This window comes from Mustela nivalis, assembly GCF_964662115.1.
Source record: "Mustela nivalis genome assembly, chromosome: 1".
Lineage (NCBI taxonomy): Eukaryota > Metazoa > Chordata > Mammalia > Carnivora > Mustelidae > Mustela > Mustela nivalis.
Window position 1 is genome coordinate 44665177 of NC_139020.1, and position 19304 is coordinate 44684480.

General features: G+C 35.9%; 1 protein-coding gene across 2 annotated transcripts in view; it reads left to right on the plus strand.

Moving 5' to 3' along the window:
- LOC309844750 (ephrin type-A receptor 6) overlaps nt 1–19304 on the plus strand; it is a 519889-nt gene that overhangs the window by 296931 nt on the left and 203654 nt on the right. For both annotated transcript variants that reach the window (XM_082691954.1, XM_082691955.1), the window contains one exon: nt 14438–14623. In XM_082691954.1, coding sequence (XP_082548080.1) covers nt 14438–14623 — 186 coding nt within the window. The remainder of the gene's footprint in view (nt 1–14437; nt 14624–19304) is intronic.

Below are 19304 nucleotides of genomic sequence, written 5' to 3' on the forward strand. Positions count from 1 at the left end.
GTGCATTAATTTTATATCCTGACACTTTCCTGAATTCCTGTATGAGTCCTAGCAGTTTTGGAATGGAGTCTTTTGGGTTTTCTGCATAAAGTATCATATCTTCTGCAAAGAGTGAGAGTTTGACTTCTTTGCTGATTCAGATGGCTTTTATTTCATTTTGTTGTCTGATTGATGAGGCTAGGACTTCTACTACTATGTTGAATAGCAGTGGTGATAGTGGACAGCCCAGCTGTGTTCCCGACCCTAGGGGAAATGCTCTCAGTTTTTCTCCACTGAGAATGATATTTACTGTAGGTTTTTCATAGATGGCTTTGATGATATTGAAGTATGTATCCTCTATGCCTACACTATCAAGAGTTTTGATCAAGAAAGGATGCTATACTTTGTCAAATGCTTTTTCAGCATCTAGTGAGAGGTTCATATGGTTCTTGTTCTTTCTTTTATTAATGTATTGTTTCACATTAATTTATTTGTGGATGTTGAACCAACCTTGCAGCCCAGGAATAAATCCCACTTGATTGTGGTGAATAATCCTTTTAATGTACTGTTGGATCCTATTGGCTAGTATTTTGGTGAGCATTTTTGCATCCGTGTTCCTCATGAATATTGGTCTGTAATTCTACTTTTTGGCAGAATCTTTGTCTGGTTTTGGGGTCAAGGTAATGTTGGCCTCATAAAATGAGTTTGGAGAGTTTTCCTTCCATTTCTATTTTTTGGAATAGTTTCAAGAGAATAGGTATTAATTTTCTTTAAATGTTTGGTAGTATTCCCCCTGGAAAGTCTTTGACTTTGGGCTCTTTATTTGAGGGAGTTTTTGATGAATGCTTCAATCTCCTTACTGGTTATGGGTCTGTTCAGGTTTTCTATTTCTTTCTGGTTCAGTTGTGGAGGTTTATGTGTCTCTAGGAATGCATCCATTTCTTCCAGATTGTCAAATTTGCCGGTGTATAGTTGCTCATAATATGTTCTTATAATTGTTTGAATTTCTTTGGTGTTGGTTGTGATCTTTCCTCTTTCATTCATGATTTTATTAATTTGGGTCCTTTTTCTTTTCTTTTGAATAAGTCTGGCCAGGGGTTTATCAATCTTATTAATTCTTTAAAGAACCACCTCCTAGTTTCATTGATTTGTTCTGCTATTCTTTTGGTTTCTATTTCATTGATTTCTGTTCTGGGCTTTATGACTTCTCTTCTCCTGCTGGGTTTAGGTTTTCTTTGCTGTTGTTTCTCCAGCTCTTTTAGGTATAGGGTTAGGTTGTCTACTTGAGACCTTTCTTATTTCTTGAGAAAGGCTTGTATTACTATATATTTTCCTCTCCAGACTGCCTTAGCTGGGCCCCAAAAGTTTTGAACAGTTGTGTTTTCATTTTCATTTGATTCCACAAAGTTTTTCAATCCTTCTTTGATTTCCTGGTTGACCCATTCATTCTTTAGTAGGATGCTCTTTAGCCTCCATGCATTTGAGTTCTTTCCAACTTTCCTCTTATGGTTGAATTCTAGTTTTAAAGCATTGTGGTATGAAAATATGCAGGGAATGCTCTCAATCTTTTGGTACCAGTTGAGACCTGATTTGTGACCCAGGATATGATCTATTCTAGAGAATGTTCCATATGCACTAGAGAAGAATGTGTATTCTTTGGAATGCATTCTTTGGAATGAAATGCTCTAAATATATACATGATGTCCATCTGGTCCAGTGTGTCATTTAAAGCCCTTGTTGGTCTTTTGCCTAGATGATCTGTCCATTTCAGTGAGGGGGGGTGTTTAAATCCCCTACTATTATTGTATTATTGTCAATGTGTTTCTTTGATTTTGTTATTAATTGGTTTATATGGTTGGCTGCTCCCATGTTAGGGGCATAGATATTTAAAATTATTAGATCTTCTTGTTGGACAGACCCTTTAAGTATGGTATAGTATCCTTCCCCATCTCTTGTTATAGTCTTTGGCTTAAAATATAATTTATCTTATATAAGGATTGCCACTCCAGCTTTCTTTTGATTAACATGGTAAATTGTTTTCTACGCCCCTCACTTAATTCTGGAGGTGTCTTTTGGTCTAAAATTAATTTCTTGCAGACAATGTATCATTGTGTCTCGTTTTTTTATCCATTCTGATACCCTGTGTCTTTTGATTGGGACATTTAGTCCACTTACATTCAGAGTAACTACTGAAAGATAAGAAATTAGTGCTATTGTATTGCCTGTAAGGTGGCTGTTATTGTATATTGTCTCTGTTTCTTTCTGGTCTGTTACTTTTAGGCTCTCTTTTTGCTTAGAGGACCTCTTTCAATCTTTTTTGTAGGGCTGGTTTGGTGTTTGAAAATTCTTTTAGGTATTTTGTTGTTGTTTGTTTTGTTTTTAATTCTTCTATTGTCAGTGACAGCCTAGCTGGATATAGTATTCTTGGCTGCATATTTTTCTTGTTTAGTGTTCAGAATATACCATGCTTGTCCTTTCTAGCCTGCCAGATCTCTATAGATAAGTCTTCTACCAATCTAATGTCTCTACCATTGTATGTTACAGACCTCTTGTCCTGAGCTGCTTTCAGGATTTTTCTCTTTGTCACTAAGACTTGTACATTTTACTATTAGATGATGGGGTCTTGACCTATTTTGATTGATTTTGAGAGGTTTTTTTTGTGCCTCCTGGATTTTGATGCTTGTTCCCTTTGCCAAATTAGGGAAATTCTCTGCTATAATTTGCCCCAATATACCTTCTGCCTCCTCTCTCTTTCTTCTTCTTCTAAGGTTCCAATTATTCTAATATTGTTTCATCTTACAGTATCACTTATCTCTAGAATTCTCCCCTCATGGTCCAGTAGTTCTTTGTCTCTCCTTCACTCAACTTCTTTATTCTCCATCATTTGGTCTTCTATATCACTAATTCTCTCTTTTGACTCATTTATACTAGAAGTAAGAGCATCCATTTTTTATTGTAACTCATTGATAGGTTTTTTTTTTTTATTTCATCTGGGTTAGATTTTCATTCTTTTATTTCTCCAGAAAGGGATTTTATTTCTCCCCCCAAAATTCTCTAGTATCTTCCTGCTTTTCTTGAGCCCAGCTAGCACCTTAATAATTGTCATTCTGAACTCTAGTTCTGACATGTTACTAATGTCATATTGATTAAGTCCGTTTATGTCAGTACTGCATCTTGTTCTCTCTTTTCTTTTCTTTTTTTTTTTTTTGAGGTGTTTTGTCACCTTGTCATTTTATCTTAATAAGAATAGATGAATGAGAGAACAAAATACTAAAAGGGTAGCAACGACCCTAGGGAAATATACACTAACAAAATCAGAAGAGACCTGAAACCAGGGAGAGAAGAATGGAGGATAAATATATATATCTATAAACCTATCTATATCTATATCTACACATTGGACTGCTGAATAGAAGAGAGCCACACTCTTGATTTTGAGTGTATTTTGGACTGTTACAAGAAACTGCCTCCAAAATTCTAAAGAAAGAGAAACTTATATATATATACAAGAGTAAGGGTAAACACGTTGAAGGGATAGAATATGACTGAAAAGATGAAAATGTAAAAAGATTCTAAAAAAAGAAATTGATAAGAAGTTGGTTGAAGGAAAAAAAAAGGAGGAAAGAATGTGATCACGTTGGAGACTAGAGCAAAGCCATGCACTAGGTTTAGGGTATATTTTGATCTATTAGAAGAAACTGTATCCCAAAATTTTAAAGAAAGAAAAACCTATATGTATACAAAGTGAGATTAAATACAATGAAGGGATAGAATATAACAATGAAAATTTAAAATTTTTTAAGAAGTTATTGATAAGATGAAATAGTTAAAAAGCATTAAAATAGAAAAGAATTTTTTTTAAAAATTGAATAAGAAAATAATAAAATTTTAAAAACTTAACTTTGAAAGACTAAAGAATCGTGGGGGGAAAAGCCATGAATTCTATGTGCTATATTCCTGTAGCTCTGGAATTTTGCAGTACTCATTGACTGATGAATTTGGTCTTGGCTGGATGTTCTTGTTGATCTTCTGGGGGAGGGGGCCTGTTGCAGTGATTCTCAAATGCCTCTGCCCAAGGCGGAATTGCATCACCCTTCCTAGGGGCCAGGCTGAGTAATCTGCTCAGGTTCGCTCTAGGGAGCTTTTGTTCCCTGAACACTTTCTGAACAGCTTTGGAGGGCAGGAATGAAAATAGCAGCCTCCCAATCTCCGGCCAAAGAAGCTGAAATCTCAGGGCCCCCCTCCTCAGGACGCCCTCAGAAAAAACAATCACTCCTATCTCCCTGGTCTGCGGCTGCACTCTGAGCTCACCTACCCTGTGACCGAGCATTTCTATCTCTGGCGCACATCCCTGTTTGGAGTCTCCAAACCTAGCAGATTCCTCCCATGCACTCCCACGCTGCTCCTCCTAGAGGAGGAAGGAGGGCATCTCCTCAGATCTGCCACATGTGAGGTCCCTGCTCAAAGAGCAGTGCCCTGACTGTGCCTTAGATCATGGTTTAAGATAAGCCCGAGCAGAGAAACCTCTCTTCAGCTGTCTCTGCAACTGATTTCCCCACTCCGATCCATGGATAATCTGCCATACTCAGGCACCCCTGGTCTTTCTGTGACCCTACAGGTCCTGTGACCACACTGTCCCCCCGAGGGCTCCACCCCCCACTTAGTCTCTGGAGTGACCTACCTCAGGGGAGCAGACTTCTAAAGTTCCGATTTTGTGTTCCACTGCTCTACTGCTTGCCTGGGGCCAGCTCCTCCCCCCACAGTCTCCAGTCCCTTCTGTCACTGTTCACTTATCTGCATGTCCTACCTTTCTGGAAGTGGTTGATTTTCTGTTTGTAGGATTGCTGCTCTTCTCGTCAATCTCCTGATGAGTTTGTAGGTGTTCAGAATGGTTTGATTGCTATCTTGCTGAACTCCTGGGACCAAGTGATACTTGGTTTCCTACTCCTACTCCTCTGCCATCTTGCTCTCCCCCCCCCCATGCTATTTTTATGATGCCAAATGGAGAATCAGTTTTGATAGATCATCACACAGAGTTTTGAAATGCAAATTTTTGGGTCTTCCTTTCAGGCAAGAAAGGAAGTGGTGTGAGAGACAATCTGGTAGAGACTAATACACTGGATTAAAAAGGTGCTCTGGGGAATAGGATCAGTGTTTGAAAAGTCAAAATATTGTGAATAAGAGTATTCAGTAGATAAATAATGTACTGAACTTATGATGTCAGAAGAAGAGAAAATTTTAATCTCCTTGAGGACAGCATTGCATTTGGGAGCATGTTTTAGCAGAATAGAATAAAAAGTAGGAGGTACAGATTTCTACATTTAGAATGAGTAAGTCATAGGAATAAAAGGTACACAGCATAGAGAATAAAGTCTGTGGTACTGTAATAGTGTTGTATGGTGACAGATGGTGGCTACACTTGTGAGCACAGCATAACATATAGATTTGTCAAATCACTGTTGTATACCTGAAACTGATATAACATTGTGTGCCAAGTATCTCAATTGAAAAGAAATAATTTAGGTTGCCTGAGTGGCTCAGTTGGTTAAGTGTCTACCTCCATCTCTGTCCCAGAGTCCTGGGATTGAGCCCCACATGGAACATCCTGCTCAACAGAGAGCCTGCTTCTCCCTCTCCCTCTGCCTGCCATTCCCTCTGTTTGTGTTCTCTCTCTCTCTCAAATAAATAAATAATCTTAAAAGAAAGAAAGAATTAAATTCAATCAATAATAAATAATCTTGTGCTTGAATCATGAAGTTAAATCCTCAACCCCTCCTTGATGATGTACCCATAAAGTTTAAGCATATGGAAGTTTTATTCATTCAACAAATTGTTGAGTACCTATTTGATGCTAGGACTCTTGCTAGGTGCTGAAGTATAAAGACCAATAAGATATGGTCTGTGTCCATTTATCTATTGATGGACATCTGGGCTCTTTCCATAGTTTGGCTATTGTGGACATTGCTGCTATAAACATTGGGGTGCCATTTCAGATCACATTTATATTTTGGGAGTAAAGAAGATGTAAAGCATATATATATATATATATATATACTATATATATATATATATATATACTTATATGTACATACACACACACACACACACACACTTACACAGTGGAGTACTACCATCGAAAAAATGAAAAATGACATCTTGCCATTTGCAACGACCTAGGTGTAGCTAAAGCATATTATGCTCAGTGAGATAAGTCAAGCTGAGAAAGACAATTATCATATGATCTCATTCATATGTGCAATTTAAGAAACAAAACAGAGGATCATGGGGGAAGGAGGAAAAAGGTAAAACCAGACAAAATCAGAGAGGAAGACAAACCATAAGAGACTCCTAATCATAAGAAATAAACAGGATTGCTAGAAGGGATGGGGCCTTGGCAGATGGGGTAGCTGGGTGGTGGACATTAAGGAGGGCACATGATGTAATGAAAACTGGATATTATATAATACTGATGAATCACTGACCTCTACCTCTGAAACTAATAATACATTACATGTTAATTAAATTTAAATTAAAAAATAAAATAAAATGGAGAGAAAGGGGGAGTCTTGTAGTACTAAACACTTACCTGGTGGGATCTCCATGTTAAGAGTGTCAGAATTGAGTTGACTTGTAGGACACCAAGCTGGTATAGAATTGCTTCGTGGTGATGGGAAAAAATCCACACACTGGAATTTGGAGTAGAAGTATATCATAGATTTGGCTACTCCTGCCTTACTTCAGATGCATCATGATGCTACAAGAAGCCTATTGTCATGTAAATATTTGTTTTTAATACTAGTTTTTATTGTGATATGCCCAGCAATGTTTAAACATTTTCCCCAAACGCAATCATTACAATTAATACTGTAATATTAATATATCATGTAAATTTTTAAAACACAAAATGAAAATTGTAAAAGATGAGATATAAAAACAAAAAAAGGATATGGTCTCTGCTTTTAAGATGTTTAAAGTTAGTAAGGAAAAACATAATGAGTTAATAGTTGAAACCAAGAGACACTAGCACTAGAATCATAGTTGATCCAGGAAAACAGGGAAGCATGAAGCAAGGAGCAGTCAACTCAGACTTTTAAAGGAATGTTTATTGTACTAGCATCCTTAAATTCTTATTAATGAATCAATCAGATAATATTTTCTTGTCAGCTGGTGCCAGCATGTTGACTCACTCTCATGTGTCCTAATAATAAAGGCAGAATTTTATTGAAAAGCAAGCCCTGTAACACAATGAAAGTCCCCTTTTGCCTCAAGTAAATAAACAAAGACAAATTTTTATCAAATGCAGGGCTTTGTTTGACAGAAATAGATGTGTTTGCCAGTAGACAGCATACATGCATCAACATCAAATGCTGTTTGGAAAGTGCATTGAGAAGCAGCACTGTAGGCATGACTATGATTACAGAAGCTGGCCACTCCAGACAACTGACTGGGCTGTGAAATTGGATGCTGATTATGAACAAAAGGGCCCATCATCTAGGAAGTTAGTGTGGAGAAACACTTCCATGCACAAACAAAGCATGAAAATACAATGTAACTTTCCAAATATTGGGGCAGGGGGCAGAGATGAGTGCACTGAAGTCAAGAGTCAACTTTTCAGCCATCTGGAATGATTGCATTCTTAATGCTTCTGGATTGCTGTCTTGCATCCTCTTACTATATGCACATCACAAAAATTTGAAGGAATTATGTCATTAAAAAAAACAGAAATAAAAAGAAGCTATCTCATGTGTGGGGGAAAAAATAGATAATATGGGATAAGGTGTTATTTAATTCATTCACTGAAAAAATCCTTACCTGTTGTTTGATGAGGAAGTTAAAAAAGTCTTTCTCAGGTCTTAAAGAAATCCTGTTTCCTGACCTAGATTTTAAGAGCCTCGCCATGAAGGATACTTAGAATAACATATTTAACATTTCTACTGTGGATCCAGCATAATTTGAGAAGATTCAGTGGTTACATGGAAACCTTTTAGGACTCAAAAAGCTTTGCAAGTATTTACACCTTAATCTTTATCTCTCAAAAAGTAACTAGGTGGTAGATATTTAAAACCCCTTTCCCCAAAGATACTAAAGCAGGAAGAAATAATGTGACTTCCTCTAATACCACAAAACAAATTAGTGGTGAAGGTGTACATAGAAGCCCTACTTTCTAAGAAACTTTCCTCTCCCATGTCTTAATCAACTCTTCCTACTGAGAAATCTTGTTAAACATGAGAAATCTTGCATCATGTTGAATTTTTCTGTGAAGTTGAATCAGAAGCGTTCAATATTAAATATGATTTCAACTGGTGTGAAATTATAAAATTTCTGAAAATTGTTGTTCTCTTTCACTGTAGAAGGTATGTATTGGGAAGAAATCCAATAGAATTTCATAAGTGCCTGAATACAGTTGGGTAGTTGACCCCTCTGATAACATTAAGAATAATGGAATTTACCTTAAGTCCTGAAGAGACTAATAAATCCCTCTAGAATTAAATTAAAAATTAGCTATATGTTTTTCCTTTATGGGTCTTCTTTTTTAATGTCTTTTTAAATATGACACAAAGATATTCTTCCTGTTGCCTTCAAACTCAGGAAGGAAAGTGGAATATGTACAGTTAAGTTTAAAAAAAAAACTGAATGCAGAAAATATTGAGACATCGCTCAAATGTACACAATGAAAAGAAAGCAAAGGAGACTATGTAATTTTTTTAAAAAAGTTACTATATTAGAAAAATCCCTGTACTCAAAGTATCCCAACTATGGGTCTAGATCTACCCCCCCCCCCAATTTATTCATTCTGTTCATTCAACAAATATTAAGGAGTTGTTTGTTATGTTCTAGGTACTATGGATACAACAAAAGATAGAGATGTCAAGGCCCATGCCTTTCTGACTTATAGTTAACCTGGTCAAGGCGATATTTTTGAAATGGAGCTATACATACCAAGTGTATAAGGTTATTAAAAATGAATGTCAAGGGCGCCTGGGTGGCTCAGTGGGTTAAGCCGCTGCCTTCGGCTCGGGTCATGATCTCAGGGTCCTGGGATCGAGTCCCGCGTCGGGCTCTCTGCTCAGCGGGGAGCCTGCCTCCCTTTCTCTCTCTGCCTGCCTCTCCATCTGCTTGTGATCTCTCTCTGCCAAATAAATAAATAAAATCTTTAAAAAAAAAAAAAAATGAATGTCAAATAATCAAAAGTGCTATACAGTAATATGTTATACTAATGCTCTCAAGGCAAAGATCGCAAAATCACACTATAGTTGAAAACTAGGGTTTATTGTTCATTTCAGCAAAGGAAAACACACAGCATGTAAAACTATAGTGTGTGTCAGTAAGGGAATGTTAGATGAAACCTATTATAGGATTTGGGCTTTGATTGGATGATGTGGGAAATCTAAGGAAGCAGAAGTTTGCTCTAAGATGAGATGCTGTCAGAAAGCAGCAACAATTCTGTAATTGAGTATGTGCTTGGGTTTTTTTATATTAAGTATTTTTTATCGTATTTATTTTTACTGACATATATAGTTGATACACAATGCTACATTAGTTTCAGTTGTACAACATAGTGATTCAACAATTGTATATATTATGCTATATTCATTACAAGTGTAACTACCACCTGTCACCATACAACACTGTTACAATACCATTTACTATATTCTTTATGCTGCATCTTTCATCCCTGTGGCTTATTCATTCCATAACTGGAAGCCTGAACTTCCCTTAACCCTTTCTTGCCCATCTCCCCACCAGTTCTCCTTTGGCTATCTCTAGTTCTCTGTATTTATAGGGCCATCTCTGCTTTTTTTCTTTATTCATTTTGTTTTTTAGATTCCATACATGGGTGAAATGATATGGTGCTTGTCTGACTTACTTCACTTAGCATAATGCCCTCTAGGTTCATCCATATTGTTGCAAATGGCAAAATCTCGTTCTTTTTGTTAGCTGAGTAATACCCTGTTGTGTATATATACCACCTCTTCTTTATCCATTTGCCTATCAGTAGACACTTAGGTTGCTTCCATATCTTGGCTATTATGAATAATGTTGCAATGAACATGGGAGTGTAGGTATATCTTTAGTACCCTTTTTTCATTTGGGGATGGGGGTAAATACCCAATGCTAGAATTATTGAATCATGTGGTATTTTTATTATTTTAAATTTTTGAGGAGTCTCCATACTGATTTCCATAGTGGCTGAGCTAATTTGTATTCCCATGTAGAGTGCTTTACTCTGTTGATGTGATTGAGATCCTCACCCTAGGACCATGGGATGCCAAACACACAACACCTTTCATTAGGCAGATGAGATTGGTTGATATTTATTAACTGTATTCAGCCCAGGGGTGAAGGGGACACCATACAGGGCCACCTAGTGGTTATACTTGGGAACCTAACAAATAACCAGAGGGCTGTAACAGGATGTAGGATGAGGCACCCCTGGTTCCCTTAGGAGGATGTGATTGGCTTATTTGAATCATTCTACAGACTGATAGGAAAGTGGAACCTGCTATGCAGGAATAAGGAAAAACAATATCTGATCCATTTGATAAAGAGGGATGTTTGGCTGGAAGACCTTATGTATGGGAGCAGAGTGGAAGGGAGAGACTTTGGGAAGGTTATTTGAATCCTTCCCAATTTCCACCAGATATTAAAGCAACACATAATATTGGGCTTTAATTTTAGGACTTACACTACAGTATCTTAAAGAATTTTATCTACATGGAGGGGAGACTAGAACAAGAATAAGGTTATAACTGGTAAAGAAGCAGCAGCTACTCATTTTAGCAAAGAGGTGGGCATATTTAGTATTTTGGCACGTGATGTTGCCTTTCTTTGTCATTGCTTAGGCAAAATTTTGCCTATCTCATTTTATCATGCTCTCAGGATGACCTTGTCAAGTCTGGTATAGTGTGTGATAGGAGAATAACATAGCCCAGCTCTGAAAGTGAGGCCAGATTCTGATTGTAGAGCAGCTAATTTTTTTTTCTTTTTCATTTGGGAAGGAAGGTAGTAGGGATTAAATTCTATCGATCAACCAGAGGACGTTTTTTGAAGGAGGAACCTCAGATCTTGGCCTTCACCGCTACTAAGAAGCCATCCACATAGAGAAAGACTGAGGAGGATGGAGACAGGGAGGAAGGGAGACAGTTTGTGGAGAGCATTCCTGTCAGAGAGAAACAGAAAATGTGAAGAGCAAAATACCTCATTAGACCTGAGAGATATGTTCCAAAAAGCCATTGGGAGTGTGGCTCTTTTCTTTAGTGATGCTCAAGGGGTTGGAGGTAGGGGAGAAACAGACTCTCAGAACATGGAGAAGAAAAGTTTGGAAAGCCTCCAAGAAATTGTGAGATGACAATCATCCAAAATGTATGGTCCCTCACTACCTCTACCATTCTCCCAGTTTTATTTGGTTAGATAGACTTTATATGGAAAATCCAATACTAATTGTTATAGCATAATAACAAAATGTTAACTGTGATTAACATCCCGGCTGGCAAAAAAGAGTGGTTATAAGCATGGACCATGAAGTCAGACTTCCTGCGCTCAAATTATAGTTTTATTACTTTCTAGCTATGTCACCATAGATAAGTCATTTAGCTCATGTATCTCAGCTTCTTCAACTGTAAAATGAAGAAAATAATGGTACCCACCTCAAAGGTTTGTTGTCGAGGTTAAAGTACATATTTAGTTTTTAGACCTGACTCATGGTAGTAAGCACTGTATAAGAGCTACCTGGGTAACAATGATGGTGAAAAAGATTGGAAAGGAAAAATATCTGAGGTTAACACCATATTCCTATAGTCATGAGTTATGATGGACTAACCAGGATATATAAATGTATACACATCTTATTGAGGAATGATTTATCTTATTTATGGTTATATACAGGGCCTCCACTCTTGCTGCAAGGACAACAATATAATAGATCAATCTTTGGTAATATCTTGAATTATGCATTTAATTTAAAAATTTTTTTTCCTTGCTGTCTGATATGTTTGATACAGGCAGGCCTACCACAGATAAGGGTTTTAATGGGTTCTGTGACTGAATTTTTTTGGATTTTCCTAAAGAATGTGCTAGGAGTCTCAGATCTTTAATTGAGGCAACCATATTTAGTGTCACTGAAATAAGTGTGATAACAGCTTGATCGTGCAAAGTTTGACATGAAGAAAACACCTGCCTGGTGATAATAGGATACATGAATTTCAGACAACAGAAAACCAAAGAAAATTACCACTCTGCCTGCCTTGATCAAATAACAACAGATTTTCTGTTCATTTCACTATATTCAAAAGTTTATTTGGATTACTATGAAATGTTAACAGAAAATCACTTGGGTTATTGGTTCATGGCAGGTGAGGAGTTTTAACATATTGCTAAGCTTTTAGATTTACTAGCAGACTTACTAAGGCAAGGTAAAAGAAAAGAAGAAATACCTGTCTTGTTCTGGATATTCATATGACAAACCACAGTGATTTGAAAAGGAATTTCAAGTTAGTAGGCTTGGGTATATCAGACATTAACTTAAATGTATGTACATACCTTTTCTTTCAAGGTTCAGAGCCCTTAGAGGTTGAACGTCTCTATCAACTGCCATTTTTTTATGTCTGAGTGAAAATCTTTTGAAAAATAAAAATATATATATATTACAAACAAAACTGAAAAACTGTGGCTTCTTTTCCCTGTGAGCATAAGAACAGGTTGAGAGCATCATTAAGCAAAAAAGATATTTCTTGTTTGGATGTCAAATTAAACAAGATTTGTAAAACTCCCATATCATAGGCTCTGAACTTAGGGATCCCACTGTAGTCTGTGTTTTCTGTTTGCTTATTTGTTGGCTTAACATGTATAGAGTAAACCCTCTTGTTAGACTGCTTTCTATTTCTAATGGACATGTTGCACATAATTTGAGAAGCAACATTTTGGCTTGTTTCCTTCTTACATTGTTTTTGTTTCTTTTTTTTATTTAAACAATATCCTAGCATTTATACCAAGAAGTACTTAATATTGATATGGAGTCAATATTAGGTTAACTATAATGAATTGCTCCAAAGAAAATACAGATAACTGAAATCTGTGATACTACAAAAATTTAATTTGGTCCTCTACACTCATATTTACATTGCATTGAATTATTAGCCAGAACTTCTAGCTAATAAACCAATTGGGGATTGTTTAATTTTCATTTTTTTTACCATTCCAAAGATCATATAACTTAAAGCACATGAATAACGCTTTACAGTTGACAAGGACTTTTACATGTGTCATCACTTTTGATCTTCCTAATATCCTTACGACATTACAGAATTATGGAAGGTTTTATTAGTATCTTCACTTTCCAGATTAATAAATTGGTGATCAAGCATCATACTTTTAAGTAAATGAAGGTAGTTGGTCTCAGAAAATTTAAGTCTTGAATTTTAAACTTTATTGAACTTACTGAATTTCACTGAGAAAACGTTCAACCTTCTTCCCCACAATAATCCCTCTAGTCATCCCTCTGTCTTTATGGCTTCCAACCTTTGAAATTTTGTCTTCACTTTTCTCACTCTCTGGAATGTCACTGTTTTTCTTGAATATCCAAATATTGCACCCATCACTCAAGGTCTAGCAAAAGTTTGACCTGCTACAAGAAGTCTTCTAGAACCCACCGTTTTTACTTAAAGAATACAGCATTTGCAGAGATTGGTTCTTATGTTCTTAACGTGCTTTACTTATATTCAGCTAAACTCTTCTACTCGATTATAAGCTTCTAAGAACAGAGACCAACTCGTATTCTTTGAAACTCATAGCACTCTATCACTGGATATACATGTAGTAAATTAATCATAAATATTTGGCTATTATTCCTTACTATGCAATGAAATCATTGTTGAGCCATAGATCATCCTACTATATCTGCATTGCAGCCATGTAACTTGTAATTTAGTTCGTATAATCACCTATTATAGTTGAGGTCAGGGTAGTCATTTCAATATGTTCATATACCAATTGACCCATGCATTGATTTCTGATGGTAGTGAAGCTCAGACATATGGCCTAACAGGGACAAATCCACTACTTTGCCTGATGGATTCCCTGAATAGAGAGGCATTTGGCCCATATATCAGTACTAAGAATAGGAACAGGAAATGTTATGCAGCGATTGCTTTTCTATGGAATTAAATTAACATCACCAATTCTGCTAGTCATAATTTTTCTAGAGATCAGGGAGAACTATCAATGATAGTTCCTGTCCTACCCCATAGGAAAATGCATTCCATTATTCATTATAAATGATGCTGATCAAGTATATTGTCATTACAAATTCAATTTTTAAGAAAGAAATCTCCATGTGGAAATGACACCCTTGACAGTCATTATGTTAAAGAACAAAAAGATGCTATCATATGACAAAGGCACTTCTTCCGGATGTAGGTATTCTGTTTAAACAAACAACTGCTTTTGTTCTTATTTTAAGGAGAATTTGGAGAAGTTTGTAGTGGACGTTTGAAGACACCAGGAAAAAGAGAGATTCCCGTTGCCATTAAAACTTTGAAAGGTGGCCACATGGATCGACAAAGAAGAGATTTTCTAAGAGAAGCTAGTATCATGGGTCAGTTTGACCACCCAAATATCATTCGACTAGAAGGTGTTGTGACAAAAAGTAAGTACTGATTTTCTTCATGACTTCTTTTATGTATTTCTATCTCGGTTCCTTAAAAAACAAACAAACAAAAACTTAAGAGCAATACCACAGCCATTAAGGGGATAGTTTAATTTCTGATATCATCCCTCAGAGCCTTGATATTTGTCTATGACATTATCAGGGTTTGCACTGGTCACCAAACAGCTTTGAAATGGTATTTATTACCTATAAATCATTTGTTATTTTAACTTGAAGTAATGAATCAAAAATAAAGTATTATATATTTTTCCTAATCTCCATAAGCTATTCACTTCTTCTAAAGCTGTAAAATTTTAATATGAGTAGAAGAAACACTTTGAGTATTTTGGGTCATTAAAGTAAAATATTTCTGTTTAGAAAAAATCTCATATACAAATATAGATGTTTTATGGAACCCATCTACAAAATGCCATTAGATTTAAATTATTATAATTTATATAAAATGGATATAAGAATTGCAACTTTGAGAAAAAATCCCATTTTTATAGAAATAGTGGGATCAAAGCCATTCCTTTGAAGTCTCTTCAAAATACAAAATTAATCTTACACTCTAAGAAATAGATTGCTATATAATCACTTTTATTTGAATAATGATAGCACACAAACCTTAACTACATTTCTCCTTATTTTATTCACTAATGAACTATAACAAATAAAACCTAACAGAGAATGGCATTGAAAAGACTCATAAAAAATAATCTTTGAGACACATTTTTTCAGAAAACCAAAATTTCTTTTAAAACCATTTATACAAAATTGAAATTTCATGTCATATTTGAAAGCAGGAAAATATAAAAACTTATGAAAAACATTAATTGGCTATGTCCTCCTAAGTCTTTCTCACAAGGCACTGACCAACATTTGGACCAAAGGGAACAGAAGAGTATCGACAGCCTCCATAGTTTGAAAGACACAAAAGCGCTTTTTTTTCCCTTTTTATGGTTTTCCATTTTTTTAAGTTTTTATTTAAATTCCCGTTAACATATAGTATAATATTAGTTTCAGAAGTAGAATTTTGTAATTCATCACTTATGTTTAACACCGAGTGTTCATCACAAGGGCCCTCCTTAATGCCCATCCCCCACTAACCCATCCCCCACCCACCTCTCTCCAGCAACCCTCAGTTTGTTCTCTATAGTTAAGAGTCTATTACGGTTTGCCTTCCTCTCTCTTGATGACAGCTGTTGGACTGGTCTGTTACTTTAGTGACTGTAATGGTGCCTGCCAGCATTTATGTACTTCTGTTGTTCTCTCCATCAATTCTGGGCTTGTCCATGTGACTGGCCTTGGCTAATGGGACATTTAACACATGTGATGAAAGTGGAAGTATCTTACATGTCTGCACTTTGGAGCCTGTCCTCTTGCAACACTCCTTCTTGTAACCCAGCCTCCAGTTCTGAGCAAAGCCAGTCCATATGGTGAGGCGTCAAGCAGTACTGCAGAGAGGAGAAAAGCAAGACTGTCTAGTCAACAGCTCTGTCTGTACCTCCTGCAGACAGCCTGAATGCCAGGCTTGAGATAAACCATCTCAGACATTGCAACCTCTCCCCACTAACACCACCACCACCTACAGATGGCTGTAGTTGCTGTTGAGATCTTGTAGAGCAAAGGAACTGCCCAGCTCAATCCAGTCAACCCATAAAATTGTGAAAGAGGATAAAATGACTGTTGTTTTAAGCCACAAAGTTTTGAAAAGTTAGAAGTCTACTCTTGCCACTCAAGACTTGTGCAGCTTTAAATTATTTGCCATCTTTAGCCTTTACTTCCACATCTATAAAAATAGGGCCAAAATAGTTCCTACTCTAGGTTTATCCAAGGCGCGATTATTGCTAATTGTAAATGTAGGGGTGCCGGGTGGCTCAGTGGGTTAAGCCTCTGCCTTCAACTCAGGTCATGATCACAGGGTCCTGGGATCAAGCCCTGCATCGGGCTCTCTGCTCAGCAGGGAGCCTGCTCCCCCCTCTCTCTGCCTGCCTCTGCCTTGTGATCTCTCTCTCTATGTCAAATAAATAAATAAAGTCTTTAAAATAAATAATAAATAAATAAGTAAATAAATTTGTAAGTGTATACAGCATTTAGCATAGGATGTGTTATAATAAACCACATTAAATGGTAGCCGTCACTGGTGTTATGTGCCAGGCACTTTACACATATAGTTTACCATTTCATTTTCATAGTAACTACTGTGATTATCACCCACTGAAGCTCTGACTAATTAACCTGTAGAAAGACCTCTAACCCATAGTTAGTAGCATGGCAGGTATTCAAGCTGAGGTCTTTTTGACTCTAAAACCCATAGGGTCTGTGTATGTGTGTGTTATGTGTGTGTACGTGTGTGTGTGTTGGGGTTTTTTCCTATATCTATATATATCTATAAATATATTTCTATATTTTTCTATATCTATATTTTTTCTATATCATTCAGTGAATGAACCAGTTTTATACTTTTAATTATCTTTATCTTATCTGAATTAAATAGCATTAAGTAAATGACAATCTGAATAAAATGATATAGTACTAGTTTTTAAAATCAACTATTTAGGTTAGTGAAATAAATTACTTCTAAAATGTAAAAATTGGAAAGATCCAGCTATACCACAATAGCTAGCAAAGACTATAATCTAAAAGAGACAGAAAGAGAGAGAAGAAATAGCATGTTAATTATTTTGTTTTTATTTTCTGACTTCCTTGTCATTAATTTAGCATGAACTTTTCAAGTCATTCCTTCCATCTTATATCTCTCTGGAAGGAAAAATACAATTTTAAAGTTGGCTTCTACATCTTTGCATATCTGCAAAGCATTTAAAATAACAATTTAAATATAATATTAAAGTCCTCTTATGTGTATTTTTGCATGTAATATCTGGAAAGAAGTGTCAGATAATATATTTAGGGATTGAAAATTATTAGACCTTTTCTTTCTCCCTTTTTATAAATAATATATATGACTTTATCATATAGCCCTATGTATTTTATTCACATATTATCATATATTTTATATGCATATATATGCATAAAGTATATAAAAAGGAAAAAGATTTATAGTCCCATGAAGTAGTAAGATTTAGTTATCTTAATCAGCTGAATGGGTTTAATGAGATAGTCTATGGCACCTGTCTGCCAGTTTGAAATACTCCATTTATTTCACATAAACATGCAAACAACTAACACAGTGACTGTTTGACATTTCTGACAATCTTGTCTTAAAAATGGGAACAGTGACCTCTACAAAGCCAGATTTTTATGCTCCCTAATTCAAGGTCTTTTTTCTATTTCAAGAAAAATAAAGAAGTGAGGGAAGCAGGGAAGGAAGGAAAAATTTTAAAAAAAAAAGATAATTAAGAAAGGACAGGCTCAATATGCTTTTGAGTGGCAACCATCATTACAGTTTCAACTTGTACAAGTGAGCCCCATATAAGGTTGTTGTGCTGCTGCTGAGGTGGGTGGTGGAGATGGAAAAAGGTGTAATTCACACAAAGATAAGTGGGCATATTTATACTGTTATCTTCTTGACTCCAGTGCTATGAGATTTTTAAGAGAAGGCAATAAATAAATTAATGCCTCATTCCCATAAATACATGGTAATTGTTCCAAGATTGGCCTTAAGTAGCTAAAAGATATCTAGCAATTAATGCTCCCTAAGGACTACCATATTGCATAAAAGATAATATTGACAAAGATAAAGATGCGGGATAGGTTTATGCAGTCACTTTAGTAGAGTATCCTGGGGTTCTCTGAAGTAAACACAGAGACTCTCAGTTGAAAGTAATGCAAAATTATAGATCAAAATATTATCAGGTCCTTTTATAAATTCTTAATATGCATACTTTTTATCTTATGTATACTTTTTTTCTCTGAGAGATACCTATTATAATGTTCTTGGGAATGCTTTTGCTCTTTCATATTTGGTATTATAGCTATCTTTATTTTAAACTTTAAAGTTAAATGATGAAAAGCTGCATTATATAAAAAGTATGTGTGATAAAAGTTGAACTTATTTATTTGATACACATCACAATTACATTAACCTGTTAAGATAAAACTGGTATAAAAAGGGATTAATCAAGCTAAACCATGTGTTTAGCACATACTTTTCCTCCAAGAGGCAAATAGAAGCCATTAGCTAGAGAACAGACTTGTAGCCATTAGTAGCATGGATAGTAGCAATTTGTAACTGGTAAGGTATACACCAGTGTCATTAATTACATAGTCCAAAAGAGAAAAAGTTACTCTTCTATAAAAAGATAAGAACTATGGTTAGATAATGAAGCAATACAGTGCTGTAACCACACTCCAGGAGACCAGGCCCAGCAGTCTGAATACCCATGATGGAAGGAAGAAACAAAAGAGAACTAATGAAGTTCCCCTCTTCCAGCTTAGTAGCTGATAATTAAATTTAGATAGAACAACTACATCTCTAACAAATCATAGATCTAGAAAGGAGTATAGAAGCCAATCAGAATGGCAAACAAATTCCCCAACATAACTTCATTTCATTGTTGGATATCCCTAACAACTATAACAGAAAGTGCTGGGTCTGCCCAAACCCTCTTTAAATAATCCAGAATATTGCGGGTTCCTTCCAGACAATTTCGGTGAGTTTGCACAGACTCTAAGTCAGAGAGCAGATTCCAGCCAGTCAAGTACATTGTACAGTAAA